Source organism: Ochotona princeps, chromosome 12 (assembly GCF_030435755.1).
Source record: "Ochotona princeps isolate mOchPri1 chromosome 12, mOchPri1.hap1, whole genome shotgun sequence".
Lineage (NCBI taxonomy): Eukaryota > Metazoa > Chordata > Mammalia > Lagomorpha > Ochotonidae > Ochotona > Ochotona princeps.
Genome location: NC_080843.1, coordinates 70,717,661 through 70,739,449, shown reverse-complemented (window position 1 = coordinate 70,739,449; position 21,789 = coordinate 70,717,661). Strand labels below are relative to the sequence as shown.

Here is a 21,789-nt window from a genome sequence, read left to right as displayed (position 1 = left end):
CATAAGCCTAGCTTATACAAAGAACAGAGGGGCCCAGCGCAGTAGCTTCGTGGCTAAATCCTTGCCTTGCATGTGCCGGGATCCCACGTAAGCACTGGTTTGTCTTCCGGCCTCTCTACCTCATTCCAGCTCCCTGCTGGTGGCCTGGTAATGCAGTAGAGGACTGTCCAAAGCTTAGGGACCCTACTCCCACGAGGGAGACCCGGAAGAGGCGCGGGGCTCCTGGCTTTAGATTAGCTCAGTTCCCAGATGAGGCTGGGGAGTGAGGTGTATGGGGCAGCAACTAGGAGCCACTGTGGGAGATGGGTAAGGACCAGTTCCTGCATCCTGGAGACAGGAGAGCGAGGAGAGAATGCCAGGAGTGTTTGGCGGGTGGTCTCTGCCCTTGCAGTCGGACCCTGTGTGGCCCAGTTTCTCCTGTTAAAGAAGCAGCCCGTTAGATTGTGTCCTGAGAGGTGGAAATATCTCTGGGGCCGTGGCTTTGGAACATGACGGCAGGGCTTTGCATACGCAGATCCCATCAGCTGGCATGTACCATCATTTTGTGCCACATATGCAAGAGTCAATTAAAAGTACTAGCCAAAGAGCAGGGGCACCGAAGTCCTTGGAATGGTAAAGCTAGGCTCTCTGCATACTGCCGGCCGGCTCAGGAAAACGCCACGCAAGGCCTTGTTGCCTTTCTGCCGATTGCGCCTTTGGGACTGAATTCTTCAATAGGCATTCTGCGATTGGGGAATTATTAAATTGAAGTTAAATGACTATTTCAGCCTTAAAATGCAGCAAACAATAATTGTTTTAAAATGTCCTTGAGAGATCACAGATCTCTTGTTCATATAACTTCAGTTCCTTTTTGGTAGTTCTCTGTGACTGCCTGTTCCCTCTATTGCTTCCACCTTCAAACATGAGAAACAATATTTGGTAGAGTCTAAGTTGGTTTACATATTTACACTGTGTAAGCAAGCATACATGTGTGTTTATGCATGTACATGAATGCATGTTTATACATGTATATTGTATTTTCAATTCCTAATGGTAAAGTGTATTTTAATGATGAAAGCAGTCACTTGTCACACTGGAAGTGATGAGTATTCCAGGGCTTAAAGCCACTTGCTCAGTTGGGATCGTGCCACAGTGTAAAGAGGAAAGCGCGGCTACTGCTTTAACTTGTTTCTGATTCCCATTTTCTCAGTGGTACAAAATACGGCCAAACGCCTGTGACGTCATGCCTTGAATACCCCCACTGCACTATAAAATCTTCCAATTTTATACGGTGCTTCTGACTCCCCTGTTACTCAAAGAAAATCTTTTTTTTTTTTTTTGAGAAAATGTCTTCTCTTAAGCTTATCCATATAGCTGAACAGTTCTTATAGCTCTTATTCTCATCCTTTATTTATTCTAAAATCAGTAATCACTAAATCCCTGTGTGTACAGAATACTTAAAACAACTCTCTGGCTTTTACTGACCATATTCCTACCACTGTAGTAACCATTATCTGTTGACATTTTGTAGTGAAGAGTTTATAGATTTTAGCTAACAAATGAAATTTCAAAAACTCTGAAGAGGCTGTTTACATCTTGTATGTTTCTCTGTGAACTGCCTTGATTTCAAGAATAACTTCACCAGTTTCTTGCTGCAATCTATGATTAATAGTGCTCTTTAATAATTTGCTTGGATTGCTGTAAACTTTTAAAAGAATTATTACTTTTAACAATATTTTCATTATTTTTTCATACAGCTTATTATGTTTGTTAGTAACAATTTAAGAGACTTACAACGTGTCCTTGTAATTTCCTTTGCTTTATTTGTCACCGTTAGGGTAACCCAGGCTCAGTCTCATAAATATTTATTAAGCACCTGCAATGTGGCAGACTCCGTTTTAGGCTCCAGGGGACGCAACAGGAAGCACCGTCCCTCTTTCCATGGTGTTAACAATCTGTTAATGTAAGGTGATCAATAACCAATATAGAAAAGGGCTCGAGATAAGGGGAGAGGGTGGGCATGGGGTGGGGCTGGAGATGCTGTGATGGAAGTTGCTGAAACAGGGCCCTCAGTGAGCCAGCCTGCCTGTCATGTGACTGGGGAAAAGCCTCCTGGCGGGTCCTGCTGGGCCCTGGCTGCCTAGCCCCCTGGCGGGTCCTGCTGAGCCCTAGCTGCCTGGCCCTCTGGAGGGTCCTGCCAGGCCCTGGCTGGGCCCTCTGGTGGGTCCTGCTGAGCCCTAGCTGCCTGGCCCTCTGGTGGGTCCTGTCAGGCCCTGGCTGCCTTCTGGCGGGTCCTGCTGGGCCCTGGCTGCCCAGCCCCCTGGCTGCCCTCTGGCGGTCCTGCCAGGCCTAGCTGCCCAGCTCCCTGGCTGCCCGGCCCTCTGGCACTGACACCATGCTGTGTATTGCCCTGGTGTATTCTTTGCTGTCTTTTCAGAAAGTGCCAGGTTTGCTTTTCAAATACACTGTTGATCTTGCCAAGCCTGGCAGATGATACTTATTTTGGTCAGTACTGTGTTAGCAGATCAGTTCTATGTTGAGTTCAAATGGTGCTCTGATTTAAAGAGTGGCTCTAATCCCCCCTTTTTTTCTTCTCTAAGAATAGTAAACAGGTGAGTCTTTGAGCGACTATGGAAGTGTTTTTGTGAGCATCTCTTAGCGAATGACTGTGCGTGGTGCTCCCCATGGCTGTGTTCTCCATCCCAGCAGCCCCTCCGAGCCCCCGGTCAACATTCATAATCCTACCCTTCTGTTTGAAAGGAAGAGTAACATTTGTCATGAGCTTACCAGTTCTGCCAGCCCTGCAAGGCTGCTTTTTTTTTTTTTTTTTTTTTAATTTAACCTTTCCAGCTCTGCAGGATTCTTAACCCTCATTTTATGAGGGAGGAGAGTGAGACCCAGGGCTGCCATACACTTTGTGCAGGGTCCCAAGGTTACCTGATTGGTGGAGCCAGGTAATCCTGCACTGGGTGCTCTCCACTGCTCCCTGGAGAGCTTCAGTTTTGGGGTGGGATTCCATTAGACACAAAGGACCTGAGGTGAGCTCTTGGATTCCACATTCCCACCGTAGCTAAAGACACAGGAGTTGGCCACAGTCATGTTGTGTTGTTACTCAGGCGGAAGCCCGACCCCCGTCAGTGCCTGTGGGTTGGAAGTGGTCAGCCTGTCCCCAGGGCGTCAAGGTTGGCACATCTGGTTGTCGTCGCCTGCATGGGCCTTTCATTGGCCTGCTCCATGTCCAGACACACAAGGCCTGGACAGCTAGTACTTGCACCAAGTCTGTAGTTTTGTTGTGTTTCTTCTCTCACATTGGAGTGCGTTCCCTTCCATGATTTTATTTTCCTAGTGCACACTCTTGTCCCTTCCACGCCTCTGCCCCCACCATTAAAATAGAAAGATGGGACTTCCTGATGATTGTTTGGCTGTGGAGAGTGTGTTGCAGCAGCACCTGGGCACAGCTCGCGTGGCCCAGGCCCAGCCGTGGGCTCAGGCTTGGGTGCAGCTCACGTGGCCCAGGCCCAGCCGTGGGCTCAAGCTTAGGGGAAGCTCGTGTGGCCCTTCCCAGCTTTGACTCCTAAGCCCGAGTCATCACTGGGCTGTCCTCCTAAGTTCAGATACCTATTAAGCATACTGATTTCCAACACATCAATTTAAAAATCAGTGCCAATGATAAACGTCAAATTAAAACTACAGTGTCAAAAAAAAATTTTAGATGACCCCCCAAAAAGTGGAAATGCTTTCATATTGTTTTGCATACCTAACTTGTTTTGTCCAAACCAAGCACTCCTTTTTTAGAAGAATGTTAGCAGCTTCTCTGCTGATCACTGGAAGAGTTCTGCTCAAACTTTGTTTCAAAAATAGTGAAAGACCACTAAAATGAATTCTAATTTGTCAGAGGACTTTATAAATCTAATAAAATATGTCACACATGCCCCATTGTAAGCTAAGTAATATATATGATTAGGAATTTTAAAATGAGAAAATATGATAGTAGGTTGAAGTGAGTTAATAAAATTTAACTGAAGACTAAATGCCACCTCCTTTCACAGTTCCTCCCGGATCAGGTTTCTATGTCTGTTTAGACATCATTATGCTATAGTTGTTAAGACTGTTGTCTCTGGGCCAGTGTTGGCAGCGGGTTAGGCCACTGCCTGTGATGGTGGCATTCCATGTGAGCACTGGTTGAGCCCCAACTGCACCACTGATGAGGCTCTGCCACGGAAGAGAGTGGAAAGTGACCCAGGTGATTGGACCCGTTTCCCAAGCGGAAAACTCAGGTGGAGTGTTAGGCTTGTGGCTTCCGCCTGGCCAGGCCCCAGCTGTTGTATATTCTACCTCTTCGGATGTCATGTTCCTCACCTGGGAAATGGGCATAATATTACCAACCTGCTGATGTTACTGTGAGGCTTTAACGAGACAATCCATATGAAACACGTAGGCCGCAGATCCTAAATGTTGGTGTTAGCACAGGTGAACTCTGGAAGATTCTGTGTGCACTGAGGGAAGCAGTTGTGTGGCAAGGATCTTTGCAGTCTTGCCCTAGAATATCTCGTGCAGAGTGAAGCACCTGAAATCATTTTTTTCTTTAAGAAATAAGCCCAGTTTCAGAAAGACCGATACCTGTGTAAGATAAGTGATGAGACTAAATTGAAAACCTAATTACTCTGTGTTGTGGGATGGAATCTGTGGGAATGTTTAACCTGAGACATACCTGTGAAGAACCTGTATTACCCATTATCCAAGCTGGCTATAGAAAAGATAGCACAAATGCGTAAGACTAGCACCCTTATTATTTGGGATCAGAAACATATTAATTGAGATGTCCTGTAGCTTTACACTGACAGTAACTGCAGAAACAAGGAGCGTGTGAATTAATCTTTGAGGAGTTTGACAGTTGCAGGGCCTTGAGTGAGCTTGCCGGGTCTGGCTGCATCACTTCCGTGGCTGCATTCACTGATGGTGGCTCGGACTTGCGCATCTCACAGCTGGTCCACTGGGGCTTCAGGCTGTGTGCTCACTGCACAGCTGTGTGCAGACCAACCTGACTGACATGCCTGTCCTCAGGTCAGATTTAAGAGCTGTTTCGGGGGGCAGGGAAGTCCATGTGAACATTTAAGTAAAAGGAGCCATTGATTTGTGAAGATATTAGCATTACCTTTGCAGTCTTTCTTATCCCTAAAGTGCTGTGAACGCATTGCAAACAAAATTGTATCAGGAGAGCTGGAATTTTCCAATGTATAACCTCTGAGGAAGACTAAACATTAATAATTGATCTTTCTTTGTATAACTTTCCTGGCACAATACCAGCCTGTTCACACTGTTGAATAGAAAGCTGGTACCAGAGTGTTAGGCCGGGCGGGAGCCCTGGGGAGGGGGGAGGGGAGAGGTGCCAGAGGACTTGCTTGAGGGGCAGACAACACCTGCCATGGCACTCTGGTGCATTATCGCCTTGACTTTTCGAATGAGCCGTCCACCTGAGAAGTGAAGGCCGGGGCAAGCAGGGGGTGTGCTCTGGCGCCCTGGCTGAGGGCTGGGGTCTTAGCATGCAGAACTGCTGACCCGCGTGCCGCCCCTGCTCGGGAAGCCCTGCTCCATTTTGCTGTAGCCCTTTGGACGGGACGCGTTCACGGAGCCCTTGAATGACTTTTCTGGGCTCTGGGTCTGTGAGGACAGCTAATTTCTTAGAGAGACCAAGATTTATTTAATTCATCTGGAAGCTAGAAGGACAGAGAAGGAGAAAAAAGATCTTCCAGCCATCGCTTTACTCCGCAGATGGTCGTATTGGCCGGAGCTTGCTTGTGCTGGAGGCAGGAGCCCCTAATTCCATCAGGGTCTTCCACAGGGGGTCCGTGCAGAAAATTACCCAAGTGCTTGGGCCCTGCCACTCTCCTGACTCTACTGGAGTTCCTGGTGCCTGGCTTCCACCTGGGAGTGAACCAGCAGGTGGAAGATCTTTCTCTCTGATGTAGTTAAGGCTTTCAACTAAATTAAAATGATAATGAATTTTTTTTCCTATGCTAGCTCCAGTTTCATGGGTTTAACGTGCACTGTGCCCTCACCTTAGCTCCTGTATGTAGATGCATCCTGGGATCGTTTGCTTCTGTTTTTTCTGTCTCAAATAGCAGCTAACCTTGCGTCGGAGCTGCTTTGCCGTGCTGTGTGTATTACTCCTCTGGCATGTTAGGCTCCAGCTAATAGCCTACCTTTTGCGTTATATATGAAGTGCTAGTTTGGTGCAATACCTTCGCAGCTCCTCACTGAACGGAAAGCTCGACAAGCTGCTTGTTGCACAGGCTCTCATTCTCCTGCCTGTCAGCTTGACTGATACTTTAATTTTTCTACCCTGTAGAAACCTTCAGTCTCTTATCCGATAGATGAATGAGTGAACTCCCAGGAAATGCAGCAGAATGTTTCTGTTTACCAATACAATAAATGCAGAAGCTAATAAATGTCTACTTCCATCAGGAGGAGGCGTGTAATGAGTAAATGATGAGAAAAAGAATTCAGGGAAACAAATGATCAGTCCGATCTAAGATGACAAACGATTTCTTAATAACGTGGCCTCTGTTTGGAGAGCGGTGCTCACGAGGCAAAGAGAATGCCCGCTGAACCCAGAGCGTAGCGCACACCGTCCACCTGCAGCTGCTGTGGATTTGATCTGGGTACCTTTGCGCCATGCTGAGCAATAGCCAAGATTCAGACACAGCCTGGTTGCTGCAGGCTTTATTCAGCTGGGCTCTGTGGCTTCTTTGAGTGTGTGCAAGGAGAGGGGATATGGTTCCAGGCTCTAATTTATATTATCTACGCCAGATCCCATGTATGTTTTTTCACTTTTATTTTCTTTATTAGGCTTTTTCTGAAGTAGAGTTTCTGTCTCTCTCCCCCAAGCTGGGTTCAGGTACAAGCATATCTTTGCTCTGGAGCATATGTGACATTTCCTGAAGCCTGCGGGTGGCCCCTGCTGCCTGCACCAAGAGGAGAATGGGACCCTTTGCTTTGTCCCTGCTAACCAGAGGTGTTGTCACGGGTCTGGTTTGGAAGGATGTGGACTTGCACTCCGTGGAATGCTGGGTGGCACTGATGAGGATGCAGGCAGTGAAGTGTGCCCTAGGAGGGTCGTGGCAGCTCACCAGGAAGCCACGTCTGTCTGTCCTTTGTGGAATCTTTCTAAGAACATGCCTCACAGCAGTCACGTGGCGGAGACTGGCTATTGAGTAGCAGCCGTTTCAGGGACAGCTTTTCATGAATATTTCTCCGAGAGCTAAGGAACTTGCTTATTGTGTTCTTTCCAGAATTATCTTGTGCTCCTTCCTGCTCCACACCCTCCACTTTGTTCTTTCAAACACAACGCAGTGTTTCAGTCCCACAGGAATGAGTGCATTTCCAGGGTTCATAGGCGAAACTTAGGTGGCAATAGACTCTAGGCCACTATGCAGGAAAATGCTAATGGGTCATCAGATAGCAGCTGGGCCCAGGTGACCCTGCGGGTCCTTCCCCTGTATTTGGCAGCATGAGGAGTGCACCTTGCAGCGCCTCCACAGATCTCTTTCTGCAGGAGAACCATTACTTCTGAACGGGAGGACGTTCACTGTGCCTCTGTCCACATGCGTATTTCTCTGCCAAGCCTTTCAAAAGGCCTTTCCTCTGAAACACAGAAAGACGAACAGACCTGTGAATGGACAGGTGACCTCTCTTGCCGCTTTGGAAATCATTTTCCACTAAGAATTTTAACCCTTAAATTAAGTCTGATTTTTTTCACTTTTTCTTTTTTTTTGGTACAAGGTTACACGCATGGCTAGCACTTAGGAGAACCTTATCACAATTGTTATTAACATTTGAGCTGTGGCCAGATCTGTGATGGGAAATTAAAGTTTGAGAAAGGTGCATCATCTGCTAAATATTGGGGTTCCTTGTTAGATGACTGCTACTGAGCCACAGGAAAGTGTGCATGGGCCAGGGACTCCACCGCTGCTTGGCATTTAAGAAATGAAAGTGTTTTTTAAAGGTTTATTTCTTTTTACATGAAAGTCAGAATTATAGAGATAGATACAGAGAGATGTTCCATCTTCTGGTTCACTGCTCAAGTGGGGTTGGAGTTGAGCAGGGCTGCAGCTGCAGCCTGGCACTTCTCCAGGGTCTCCATGGGGATGCAGGAGCCAAGGGCTTCTGCCAGCCCCCTCTGCTTCCTCAGGCCATTGCAAGGAAGCTGGAACAGAAGTGGCAAACCCTTGCCTGTTTGGGAGGCTGGCATCGCGGGCGAGGGATTAGTCCGAAATGCCACCACACTGACCTCAAAAACAGTGGTATTTTTTGAATCTCAAGACCTAACAGCTTCTAGGGTTGAACACTGGTAGGAGCACCAAGCAAGTGTGTATCTTTGTTTAAACAAACTAGTTGTGGCAGGTAAAATGAAAAAAATAACCCCTATCCCCACCTTCTACTTGTTTGGTTGTCGTGGTACAATCAAATGTAATAAAACTGTTAATTGATTTGTAACAACATTTGCTGTTGATCAGGCAGGGGTGGGGTATCTCTGGTCTCCAGCAGACTCCAGAATTTTCAGCTGTTCTCTGATGTCAGGGAGACTCGACAGAGCACTTTCCATAGGGGCACCCCATCTGTTTATAGGGGAGGTCTACAGAGCGCTTCCCATAGGGGCACCCCATCTCTACCTTACAAGCATTGGGACGTACAACTACTCTCTCCTTTTTCCTTTTCTCCTGCGATAACCCTCAGCCTCTAGTCCCTTGCTCTGCAGGAGTTGAATGTCAGAAAGTGTTTGAGTGAAGCAAGTATGGACCTTGACCCACTTAACACAGGACGGAATGATTTCAGAGGTTTTTAAACCTTTCTAATTTTGAGAAGATTTGTCTCCCATCCATCACTTTAGAATTAATCCCTACTCTTTTATCTCTGTGCACCTCAGGGTAGATGTGTTTTGTAGGATGTGGAAATGCCAGACTTTTGGGGTTTGATTCTTTTTGCCTTAGAGGAGAAACTGTCATGTACCTGTTTACCTTATTCTAAAAGCTATTCATCAAGGATTAAAACTTAGAAAAAGGAGAAACATTTCCTCTCTTTTCAAGAGAGAAAGAAATAACAGCTTATATAAATAAATTAACAAGGAAGCCTTACACAGTTCCTCTCATTCTATTGTATGATCCGTGAAGGTCTTGATGAGCAAATTTTTAACTAATTTTCATATCATCCATGATTATTTTGGAAATTTCTAGAAATGCAGCATTTGAGTCAAAGTTCATGACGGAGAGACATTTGAAACACATTGCCATAAATTGGTTTTGTTTCACTCCCCAAGAGGTCACAATGGCCAGAGCTGAGCTGATCCAAAGCCAAGAGCTCATGTGCAGGGTCCCAAGGCTCTGGGCCATCCTCTACTGCTTTCCCAGGCCTCAAGCAGGAAGCTGGATGGGAGGCGGAGCTGCCGGGACAGGAGTTGGTGCCCACATGGGCTGCCAGTGCTTAGAGGCAGAGGATAAGCCAGTTGGGCTGTTGTGCTGGCCACCTTAGCATACATTGTGCCAAGTTGCGCTCACGCTGGCAGATGCTGGGTTGCCCATTCCCCGTGTGCTGACAGTTAAAGCCAGTCTGAAAAGGGTAAAATTAAATGCCAGACCTTACACACTCCATCCCTCCCCCTGCCCTCAGCAGGAGAGTAGTAAAAGCAAGCTTTTCTGTTAGGTGAATTATTTGCTTAGAAAATCAGGCCTTCTGTTTTGAGGTTTTGCCTTTACACAAGCGATGACAAGATAGAGGTCCATGGAAGGGGCTGTCATGATTGGGAGGACCGTGTTCCAGCCAGTCTTGACTGGTTGAGCATAAGTGTAAGTGTATGCAGTAGAAGCACACGCTGCCGAGTGCACATCGTGTACATGTGTGTTGTGTAACATTTGTGCCGAGCAATAGCGTACTCCTTGGATGCTCCAGACTGCTTTGCCCTGTGCGCATGGTCAGATCAACTTCTCATCAGGCCTGAGCCCAGTTCAGTTGGAAGCTTGTGGGCATCTTCCCCGGAGTGAGGTGCGTGCCCCAGACCTCGGAGCTGCTTTAGGGCGCTCACCCTGTGTGAGAGCTGCTTGGGCCCTGCAGTGCTGGAAGACAGAGCTTCAATCAGGGCCACCGAGAACAGGCACCAGCTTTGTCTATGAAAGAATTCAGTGGTTTGTGCCATTTTTCAGGTAAGTTCCCTGTAAGTGGGTTTTCTGAATTAGAATGAGCTCTTGTTCTCAGCCATTCCTGGCAAGTCTCACTGAAGACATCTGACGCAGTCCTGTTTTCCGAGAGAAGGTTCCAGACAGAAGCAGGGCACAGGCAAGCTTTCCTGGCCTTGCCCTCCTCTGTCAGCAGCCCTGGTCTTCCCTAACATTCTGCTTCCTCGGAGCGGGCCCTTTGTGGCTGCACGCAGTAGTCCTCTGAGCTGCACGCTTCCTTCCCCGCTGATGAAAGTAAGCAGGCTTGTTCAGTTTCTCAGTGTGGGTTCCAAGGACATAAGCTAGAGGACTCATCTCCCAGTTAGAGTCCTCCACATTGGCATGTTCCATCCTGTGACTGGTAGAATAATATCTTCAGCCAGAAGAATGGACATGGCCAGTCTAACAGCAGTCGGCCCTGGCCTTGGCACACTCATGTGGCACTCTCTTAGACTAACAGGACGTGCCGATGAAGCCAGCTACCTGCAGGTCATGCCATTGCCTCTACCAATCAGTCCCTCCAGAGGCCTGCACCTGGCAGCCCTAGGGCTTGCTGCTGGGCCTGTTGCCACTCAGTGATGGCAGTGCGTTGTGAGTGAGCCTGGCCAGAGGCTGACGGGACAGGGGTAAATGAGTAAAGCCAAGATCAGCCAAGTGAACATCTGTTCTAAATCTGTCCGATTATGAGAGAAGTCTGAACATGTGGAGAGCTGCCGGCATTGCTGGTAAGTGAGACCCTGTTTGCCTGACTGCTCGGGGGAGTGATGGTCCGAGGCTTGCATGCGCCGGTTGGTTGGCACCAGCATTTGTCCTGAGCAGGTGAGGCTTGTAGATGCCTCTGCTCAGGAGATGACGTGAGAGCAGCTAGGGTAAAAAGGGGCACAAGCCACAGGTGTGTTGGCAGTACAGCTGTGACAGTTTCTGTATGAAGTCATCCAGCAGGTTCACTGTTGGATGTGCACGCAGCCCCTCCCTGAGCACTTCCTGTGTAAGACTTATGACCCTGAGCGTGACTGTGTCACAGCACACAGCCCGCAAGAGAATGAGAGCTTCTGGCGCTGGCGACATGCAGTAATTTAAGGTTTCTCTTGGGTCTTGCAAGACATCACGGTAAATTCTCATGATAACCCATCTGATAACTGTGAAATTGCTTTGCCTCACCTCACTGGAGGAAGTGGGGAGGCCTGCAGCCCCATCAGCAGCAGCCAGGGCTCCGGTGTGTAGCGTGGCAGTCCAGAAGGCAAATACCCAGCAGCGTCGTCTCATCCCCGGGAGGATAGCAAACACAGCAGGATTTAAGGTTCTTTTACTGATGTGGGTACAGAACAGAGTAACACAGAAGGAAATTACATGCCTTGCTGCGTGGAAACAGGAAGTAAGGGTGGAAAGGATCGCCACTTTCCAGCTAATACCTGGAGAAGTGAGAAGGAACTCAGAATTCTTGATGGAAATCCAGGCACAATTAGCTTTCTTGTAAAACTTGTACGAGTTCTTGATCTTAAGTCGTTACAGAGGTTCTTTCCTGCTCACACACCTCTTTGATAACAGCCACGCCTCAGCTTTTCTGGGCATCTGTGTGCAGGTGTGTGTGCTTAACATTGTGTAAAAGCCCCTGTTTGGACAGGTATTTTGCTATATGCTGTTTTCATACTTTTGAGAACTCCTTATGACATGCTTTAAATGGAAATCTCCCTTATTGCTAGCGGGATCAGAATAAACTTACAAGTACAGAGAAGTTGAGAAGATGCTGGGATTGTCTGAGAGAGATGAGGAAACAAAGTCATGGCTACCCTTAAGAACTTGGGGAAAGGGGGGGTTAGATATTTCAGAGAAATACAGAGCTTCCGAGACCTTAGCAAAACTACTCCCTGGAAATAAAAACTTATACAGTGGTTCTGTGAGACCACAGCTATTTCCTAATTGATTATGTAAATTTATTGGCATGATTTTAAATGTGTGTCTTTCCCCACCATTACACCAGGAACTCCATAGAAGTAGGCCCATGCACCTGCTTGCCCAGCATCTGAGCCCATGTCCCTGACCCAGTGTCCAGAACAATGTCCATTATTTGTAGAAGGAAGAAATGAGATTTAGAATGCAAAGATGTTGGCGCATGAGCTTACTTAAATTGTTCAGGTGCAGAAGTTGGGGTATGAGTTGATATAACTGTTATTCTTGTTTAGTGGCAAGGCTGCTGATGTATTTAGGATTCCTGTTCTAATTAGAAAAGTAAGTGAGGGGAGAAAATAAAACCTCCCAAACTCTAATTAGTGAAGTCTCTAAAGCTCCTGGAACCGAACTGGAAATGCTAGGAAAATCTCAGAATAGCCCTGTTTGTTTATGTGAGAAAGAACAGAGATGCAGCAAAAGGGCAGTTACGAAAGCAGTTCATTAATTTTGCCAGGGTAGCCGAGAGACGATGGGGGCTTCTTGAGGTGTGACTTTTAGAGGAGGTACGATTGGATGCTTGTTGGAGTCCAACATGGCTGCAAAATTCTCTACATCCGTACGTTCCTTGTCAGAGAAGGAGGGAGGTGTCTGACAGGTGGAGGTGGACCTTACTGTCAAGCTCAGAGGCTCCCCACATCTCGCTGCATTTGACTTTGTTGGAGCTCTGCATGAGGTGAAGGAAAAGCAAACATCTCAGGGCTTAAAGGAGAACTAGTCCTGATTACCTGGAATGTGTCATAAAACTAGCATGGCTTAAATTAGAAAGTTTTTCCTCTCATTCAGAGAGATCTAGAGGTGACAGACCAGAAGCTGGTATGCTGGTGTTACAGTCACCAGAACCCCAGGGACCTCTTGTTCTCTCCTGTGTCCTGTAAGGTCCTCCTTGGATGTTAACAACTGTAAATAACTTCATACCACTTCATACCACTCCTTTTAGAACCAGAATACTGGATCTGATATACTGGGGATCTGAACCAGTGTTGGCAAGATTGTTTTAATGTTCATTTTATGATTTACTTATTTGAAAGCATGACAGAGAAAGTGAGAGATGTTTCATTCACTAGTTTACTTCCCAGATGTGCCAGGAACTCCCATCGGGGGCCCCCGTGGATAACAGACACTCAACTGCTTGAGCCCCCTTGCCAGGCACATTGCAGGGTGCTGGGTCGGGGGAAGAGGTCCTGAAGTCGAGCTGGTGCTCCGAGAGCAGCTGCTGGCATTGCAGGTTCAAGGTGCTGTGTAGTCTCAGCTGCTGGTCCACGCCCCTTCTTGGCCTTCAGAGTGTCTAGGAGCACAGGTACTGGTCCACCCTCAGGTGCTGGTCCACCCTCAGGTGCTGGTCCACCCTCAGGTGCTGGTCCACCCTCCATGTTGGCCTTCAGAGTATCTGGGAGCACAGGTGCTGGTCCACCCTCAGGTGCTGGTTCACCCTCCATCTCGGCCTTCAGAGCGTCTAGGAGCACAGGAAGCTGGGCCTTAGTAGCTGTGCTGCTCATGGACAGTGCTTTCTCTGAAGAAATGCTGAAACTGTTACATGAAATGCATTTGGACCATTAGAGATCAAAAAACAAAAAACCTACAACTTTAAAAATGTGTGCGGTAAAAGTGCTGTTATAGTGTATGGCCACTCTGTTGATTCTGGATTTTTCTGTAAAAAGACAGGATGCTCTCTGGCCACCTGATAACTGCTTTAGGGCTTTTTGATTTAGTATTTTACCTGAGCTGCAATTAATACAGCTTTAATTTGGGTTTCCAAGAGTTCACTGGCACCTTGGAGGACATGTACTTACTTCTGGCCAATCATGTGTCATTAGTTCCTGGGTGAGTGTTATAACAACAAAAAGTAAATATAGTAATAATAGAAATAAGATTGCTTTGAATGTAGCTACTGAAAGGTAGGAAGAGGCTAGTTGCCCGTGGTGTCTACACTTTGACGTTGGAGCTGGTGACACTGTGTTGGGGTGGATTGTGTGACTAGTCTCTACATCCTGAATCAGACATTCCTGCTAACATCCCCGTGTGCTCCTTGAGCGAGAGTCGCACGATTCCAAGCTGCCTTCTGTGCCAGTGTGGTAGCTGGTCACATCCTCATCTCCAAATAGCCTTATTATTTTTTTTTTTAAGAATTTCCAGAAGCTAGCGGACTAACATTCCCCTGGCTTTTGATTTTTCCCTGCGCCTACAGGCATGGTTGCAGTAGCTCCAACAGAGCAGGAATGAGACTGAAAACCAGAACATGCTGCAAGGAAACTGTGTGTGAGACAGCATGCTTGCTCTTGCTCTGATGTAGAGCTTGGAGACAGATAGTTTTCCAATCTAGCAGTACCATGTGTCTGTGCATGTGCATTTTAATGTATACTTTGAAAAGGGAGACATTCTGAAAATGGAAAATGCCAGTGTTTCACACACTGAGAAAGATGGACCACAGCCAGAGCAAGGAAATGTGGGGGTGCAGCCCACTGCTGCTGCCCCCCTTCCTCCCTGCACTGAAAACGTTGTTCCTGGATCTCAGAGTACCACATGGACTCATCTCCCACTCACCCCAGGTTGCAAATCTGTTGGAGACCGGAGAGAAACATGGGAGTAATGCATCTAGAACCAGCCATGTTCTGTGCGTGCTTCTGCTCCACTGTGGCAGGGGCGATAAATTGACCCCCTTAGCACCCATTCCATAGCCCCCCTGCCTTCGCTTTTCTCTAGAAGCATTTGTCCATTCCTCAGGCTTAATGGAAGCAGGGTTGGTGCATGACAGTTCTGGCCACATAGAAGCCAGTGCACATCTGTGCGGAAGGCCTCTGCTGCTCTCTGCTTGTTCCTCTTTCTCCTTCAGAGCAGAACGGGCACCTGCAGCTGCAGCAGTCGGCCAGGAGCCTCCTCCAGGTCTCCCACATGGACACAGGGTCCCAAGGCTTTGGGCCATCCTCCACTGCTTTCACAGGCCACAGGCAGGGGACTGGAATTTGGTACTTTAGTCTGTTAAGAATCACTGAGGCCTTTATTTCAAAACGTTAGTTTATGTTCCCTTTTCCTTGGGATTTGGTCTGAGTCTTTCCAGGAAACACAGACTTGTTCCACTGGTCTGTAAGGAGGTCTCACTAAGCAGTGTGATAGTCCTTGGGGCTATTCTCTGGAAACCTGGAGCTGGAGCTTAGGAAACATGTAAGGAAAGATCTGGAACCTTTGATGCTTGCCCTCTTTGCATCCCCTTGCCAGCAGCCTGGCCACCTGCGCTTCCCAACAGTGGGTGGGTGCCTTGTGCCAAGAGTTCCCACAGAGTGGAGTCGGCAACCCCAAGTGCCGAGAGCTGATGGGGAAGGCAGGCTCTGACTTCCTGTTCAACCTCTCTAGCTTCATCATTTTCCCTCTTTTGTGTTTTCATTTGTTTACCTCCTGATCCATACTTTTCAATCAGGCTGTGCAGAATTTATGCTTTCCCCAAAATAGCAACCTACTTTTGTGAAGATTTTTGTGCACAAAAGCTTCTCTGTGCAACTCACAGCTTTCATGGTTATATGATAGAGTAGATGAAGATTGTTGGCGTTGAGGCCTGAGTATACAGTAATGTCATTATAAACTGTTACAGGGTCAGAACACCGTGGGAGTCTTTTCTGCAGAAAGACTTGTGGATGGATGTGAAAAGATTGATGAAGCTTTGTGCCTATCTCAAAGCATCTCCTGGCCGCCCTGAAACCAACTTGCTTCATTCCTGCGGGGTTCTTTCTACCCCAGGATGTATGGCCAGGGTGTCACTGCAGGCAACACCCAGACTGGATGTCCTTCTAGAATCTCCCTGACCTGTGTCCTTCACAGCTTTGCAAATCCATGGTTGGTCACTTGGCATTGGTGGCCTTCCACTGCTACTTGTCTGTTCTTCTTTGTCAGATGCAAAGCTTCCTGAGAGTCTGAATCCCAAGAATGAATGTTCTTAGGATTTTGTAAGCAAATGCTTTAATAACAGAGACACTATCAACTCCAGATCTTATTCCAGTATTTGCTATATGGTGCTGCCTCCTAGGGACTTTGTTAATTTATGAAACTGGTCCATATGGTGGGAGTATAGATTATAATTTAATTGAGAACTTTATACTAAGTTAACAGGTAGGGCATGTGTGGGTTTTTTGTTTTGGGGGGCTCTTAAAATTTTTTTTCACTTAAAGAAAATTTGCAGAGGGTTCTGATTTGGGCATACCAGGTAAAGCCCCCTTTACCCCCTTCCCCCCGCAATGTCAGTATCCTATGTGCTGTTCCACTTGCTAATGAATCGCCCAAGTGCCTGGGCCCCTGCACCCACATGGGAGACCTGGAAGAAGTTGCTGGCTTCTGGCTCCTGCCTGGTCCAGGCCTGGCTGTGGCGGCCATCTGCAGAGTGAACCAGCAGGTGGACATTCTTCTCTCTGTATCTCCCTCCCTCTCTCTTTTAAAATAAATACACAAATCTTAAATCTTATTTTAAATATCTATTTAAAATAAATACACAAATATTAGGAAACACTTGCAGAAATGAAGGGAAACTTTGACAGAATCAGTGATATTTTACATGAATTGACCATTGCATTGCAGAGGGGACCTCACGAATTTGCATTGTGGCAGAATTCTTTTGTGCTTCTTTATTATTGTAGGATTTAATATTTACTTTTGGACATTTAGAATCGGTACCCAGAATGGAGTTTTCTAAAGTTGTTATTTACTTCTAAAATTATTCTATCTGACTGTTGGTCTTACTCTACAAGAACATCTCTCCACTTTCCCAGTTCTTTTGTCTGTGTTGCTTTCTGCAGCAGCTTGGAGTGGGGATAAGCTGGCTCGATGCTGATGTGCGTATTGCGCCAGTTAGACACACTGGAAGGCGAGCTTGGGGAGATGATGCGACTTTCTCAAGGTCGGAGAGTTGAACCAGCAGTGCTTCCACCCTGTGTCCTTCCACTGTCGAGAGTCTTGGGGCTTAAAAGAAATAAAAGTATTAATCAAAACTCATTAGTGGTTTGCCAGCATTTTCATAGATAATTCAGTAATATAATGCCCATTTGACAATTCATCTTTGTAATTTGGGAGTTTCGCTTCATTATCAATGATAGATTAGTAACTGTCCTTTTTGTGAAAAGGGTTCTGAAAAAAACTTGAACCAGACTGCTGTGTCTTTTAAAGGAAAGAACACGTTGTAAATGCAGTAGGTAGGAAGGTGTGAAATAACCCCAGGTTAGAGCCGCCATGACGACAGGTGGCGTTTTGATAGCTTTAGACCCGCAGCTGAATTAAGACCCCTCTGCATATGGACTAGTGCGGTTGATTACTCAAAGTGCGATTTAGAAAATACAGAAACAGTACACTTAGACTATTCGCGTCAGAAATGCACCTTTGTGCTTGAAAATGATGAAAAATTACAATCGATCCTTACAACTGTTCTGTTCATCTTTATTGATCAACTGCAAGAAAGATAAATCGTAGTCCAAATAAGATTATAGTAAATGTTAGCATTGTAGGGGACTATGGGTTGATAGAAAGCCATTCATCATCTCAGATGGTGACCTGTCCCTGGCTTCAGCCACCCTGTCTGCTGGCTAATCACATAGCTATTGATTTTATCTACATCCAAGAAGCCTGGATATTACTGTCCCTGGGCAGCCCGGACTGTTAAGGCAAAGGGGTCGGTGCTGTGAAGAGGGTTTCATTTTCATTTTCTCACCAGCCAATGATGATGCATTAAAAGAAGAAACCACCCCAGGCCATGCATACGAGCCTGAGTGATCAGGGAGTCTGGCACGCAATAGCCCACTGTTGCGCAGGATTCTTTTGTACCACCTTGTGTTCTGCAGGATGTTTCACTGAGTCTCAGGGCACATAGGGACATTTCAGCCACCCCTTGCATGAAGACTGTCTCAGAGTTGTTTGTCAGAGTGGTTAATGTTTAATTTTGCTGCCCCAGAAAAGGCATTGCCACTGCAACTTGGCTTACCTTGTTTAGGTGTTCACTCATGGACAGTGGAAACATTTGTTTTCTATGCAAATTAACTAAATCTACCACCTTTTCCTATTAAATAATTTGTTATACATGTTGGTGCTGCTGTTGTCAGGTGGAGTTGTTAGAATAAATTCTGTTCCATAAAGAATCCCTCCCAGGACAAATACATTATGTAAAAGAAACGATCCTTTCATATCCTCTTTGGAACACTGATGAAATAATAGGCAAACATGAATTGTGTGAATTTCTTTGTTTGATCTCAAGCATTCTTTGATCTTGCTGTAGTGCATTCCAAGTAAGGTAGGTCTAAGTAATCTTTTAAAAAAATGTTAACAATTTTCTCAGAAGGATAAAACAATGATGATTTATAGCTGTGAAAGTTTACTCTGTAATTACAATCTGTTTATTTATCTAAATGTGTATTTCTGTAACTCTCCCTGCCACTTAACCAAGAGATCCTTTAATTACTTGAAAGAGCGAGATTGGATGTACTGTTTGAAAGTGGGAGTCAGCCACATGTTTTGTACTCTTGGAGAGTAAAGCCCTTGTTCCTCTTTGTTCACAGAGTGCAGAGTTCTACCAGGTCACCACTGAACAGTATCAGAAAGCTGCTGAAGAGGTGGAAGCCAAGTTCAAGTAAGTTTAACAGTTACAGTACTTCACAGGACGAACACCCAGAGACAGTTAGCTGTATCACACTGTAGAACAGCCGGCAAAGCTTCTGAGTGGTCGAGATGTTGGCCATGTTATTTGCTCTTGCTGAACAGAAAGATATTTGATACAAGCTTGTTGCCATTTAGTTTATTTTCTTAACTGAAGAAAAATGGAAGGCAATACTAATAGAATTTTAAATCGGAATGACATAAAAGGTAGGATGCCCTTGATTGTGAAGGTGACATTAAATTGTTATCTCTTTTAATAGAATTATATGGTAAAACCATGGATGTGTCCAAGCTGAGATATCTGGCTTCTCATGCTTAAAATGTTTTCATTTTCTCACACATTTTGTGAGAGGATGAATCGTAGATTCTTTCTTGACCTTGACTATGAAGGTAATGTTAAATTGCTACCTGTATTAGTGGAAACCTATAGAAACCATTCACTTTTGTACAGTAAAATGACAAGAATGTCCAAATTTGGTGTCCATCTTAGCATGTTTAAACTGTTTTCATTTCTTAACATCCACCTTGAGAGTATTTAAGTCATAGACTTTTCCTTGCCCTGGATTATGAAGGTGATGTTAAATTGCTCTCTATTAATCTTAGGATGTTTAAATGAATGCTTTGTAATGGATGGATTAGTGTCCATGACCCTCAGCCTTTCATATTTCTTTGTCAGTTCTCACATTAGGTAAGAAGGCATCATTCAGAATTTTCTTGGGTGTATAAGTGATTCTACTGTGTCAGCCCTGTAAGCAACACATGTGCACATTAGACAAGCAAAAAAAAAAAAAAAAAAGGTGTTGTGACAAGCGTGATTGAAAGGTTGCCTTGGGCTCTGGCTTTTTTCCTTATCCTTGCTTATAAACATTTGAAAAGAGTAACACTGAAGTGGCAGTGCAATGTGTGTGTGTTTTTTTTTTTTTTTTGAAGATTTATTTATTTTTATTGGAAAGGCGGATATACAGAGAGGAGGAGAGACAGAGAGAAAGATCTAGGGTCCCAAAGCTTTGGGCCATCCTCAACTGCTTTCCCAGGCCACAAGTAGGGAACTGGATGGGAAGTGGAGCTGCTGGGATTAGAACCGGCACCCATATGGGATCCTGGGGTGTTCAAGGCGAGGACTTTAGCCGCTAGGCCACGTCGGGCCCAACGTGTTTTTTAAATACTAGTTTAATGTTGATTAAAATGTTTTTAAGTGGAGAGAGTGTCCCGAAGATGGCCGACCTGGGAGGACGGGCATAGAAAGGGAAGTGCTGAAGGAGAGACAGGGCGCGGCTGGAGAGAGATCTGCGGACTAAAGAACCACAGGAAGGAGTGCCAGAAGCTCCCTGGACATCGAGCATCCAAGAAGAAACACATAATTTGGAAGAAATCCAGAGAAGGAATGCAGGAAACACAAAGACCCGGTTAAAACGTGGTGAGTCGAGAGAGAAAAAGATGGCCGACTGCAGAGAGCTGGTGTAGGGTGGAGTAGGGAAGGAGGGGAGCCGATCCAGCAGAGAAACAGGCCAGGAGGTGCGAAACTGTAGGGAGAAAAACAAGAAGGTCACTGGAGTTCACTAAAGCAAGAAGATCTACACAGCGTGAAGGAACAGCCGCAAAAAGTAGGAAAGAAAATACAGCACGCCGCGAGAAACCTGGTGAGTCACGATCCCAGGCAGGGGGAAGGTGGCAGAGGCTCAACCGCCCCAGGGAAAACAGAGGCGGCTGGAAGGATAGGCGCCCACACCGACAGGGGCACCAGTCCCCTGGAAGGCAGGAGCCCCCAGAGGAGGCTACTGGACTGATCATTGGGTGCATCATCCCTGCAGAAGTGGAGGAAAAGCAGGGGAGATTTCCCAGAGGCTTGCCTACCGGCTGCTCAGCGGATGAGGGAGAGTGCAGAGGGAACAGGAGCAGCACTGTGGGACTGGGGCTCAGAGATTCCCCATATCGGCTCTGAGCTGTGGACTGGCTGCGGGAGAGTCAGTGGATCCTGTTGCTGGACTAGCCCTGAGCCCCAGAGGCTGGGCAACGCTCGACAGGGCCTTACGTCCTGGGCAGAGGAGCAGACTAGTGGGGGCACATCTCACCTCAAGGGCTCTGTGCCTCTCAGAGATCCGCTTCTACCCTTGAGAGAGTGCAGCTGAGGAAGTGGCTTCTTCAGGGCAGAGTCCCCAGCTGGGCTCAGCTAGAGAGGCCAGACCGTAGCGGGCTCAGCTGAACTGGCCAGACAGGTTTTCCCAGCAGGAGCCCACTGGGAAAGACCTGCCTGCGGTGTTGCAGCCCTCAGCGGAGCAGCACTTCCGAGTTTGGCACTGGGGCCGCGGAGATTTCCAGCCCAGCACAGGCCGGGGTTGGGGATTTTAGACTCCGAGCAGCAGGAGCCCCTGCTGTGCTAACCTCAAGCCCTGAAGGAGAGTCTCGGCTCAGCACTGAGGCGGAGACCCCCGCTGTATTAGCCTTGTGACCCAAAGCCCAGGCGCGGCTCAGCAGAGTGAATCTGTAGGGCACTGCCTTTGAGAGGGAGCCACAGGGGAAGGGGCCTGGCACTAGGGCTGGCCCACAAAGCCTCCTGACCCAGCTCAGGGCTGTGATCTACAGACCCTGAAAGCAGCTGGTGACTCAGGCAGTAAGCCCTGCTGGGCTCAGCCAGAGACCCCAAACCAGAGCCGGCTCAGCTGAATCACCGCTAAAATCTCAAAACAACAAGAAGCAAAAACACAATGAGGAGAAGTATCAGAAAAAGCAATGACCCAGAGGAAAGATCAAGCACTCCCTCCCAATACAACCAAAAACTAATCTCAATATCTGAGATGCAAGATGAAGACATAGAGGAACTATCAGATAAGGACTTTAAGAAGCTAATGATGAAATTCGTCAGAGAGAGTGAAAAGCGCTGGGAAGAGTCTAAGGCATTCGAAAACCATATCACTGCAGAAATAAATCAAATCAAAAAGGGAATCCTCGATATAGAGCACAAAATTGAAAGCCTAACCAACAGAATGAACACAGCAGAGGACAGAATATCAGAATTGGAAGACAATCAGAA

The 21,789-nt window shown here is 46.7% G+C and overlaps 1 protein-coding gene across 1 annotated transcript in view; it reads left to right on the top strand.

Annotated features, from left to right (window-relative positions):
* The window catches only part of LOC105942496 (MICOS complex subunit Mic19), a 195,211-nt gene that overhangs the window by 123,991 nt on the left and 49,431 nt on the right, over window positions 1–21,789 (top strand). Inside the window, 1 exon segment of the mRNA XM_058670556.1 lies at window positions 18,662–18,732. Coding sequence (XP_058526539.1) covers window positions 18,662–18,732 — 71 coding nt within the window.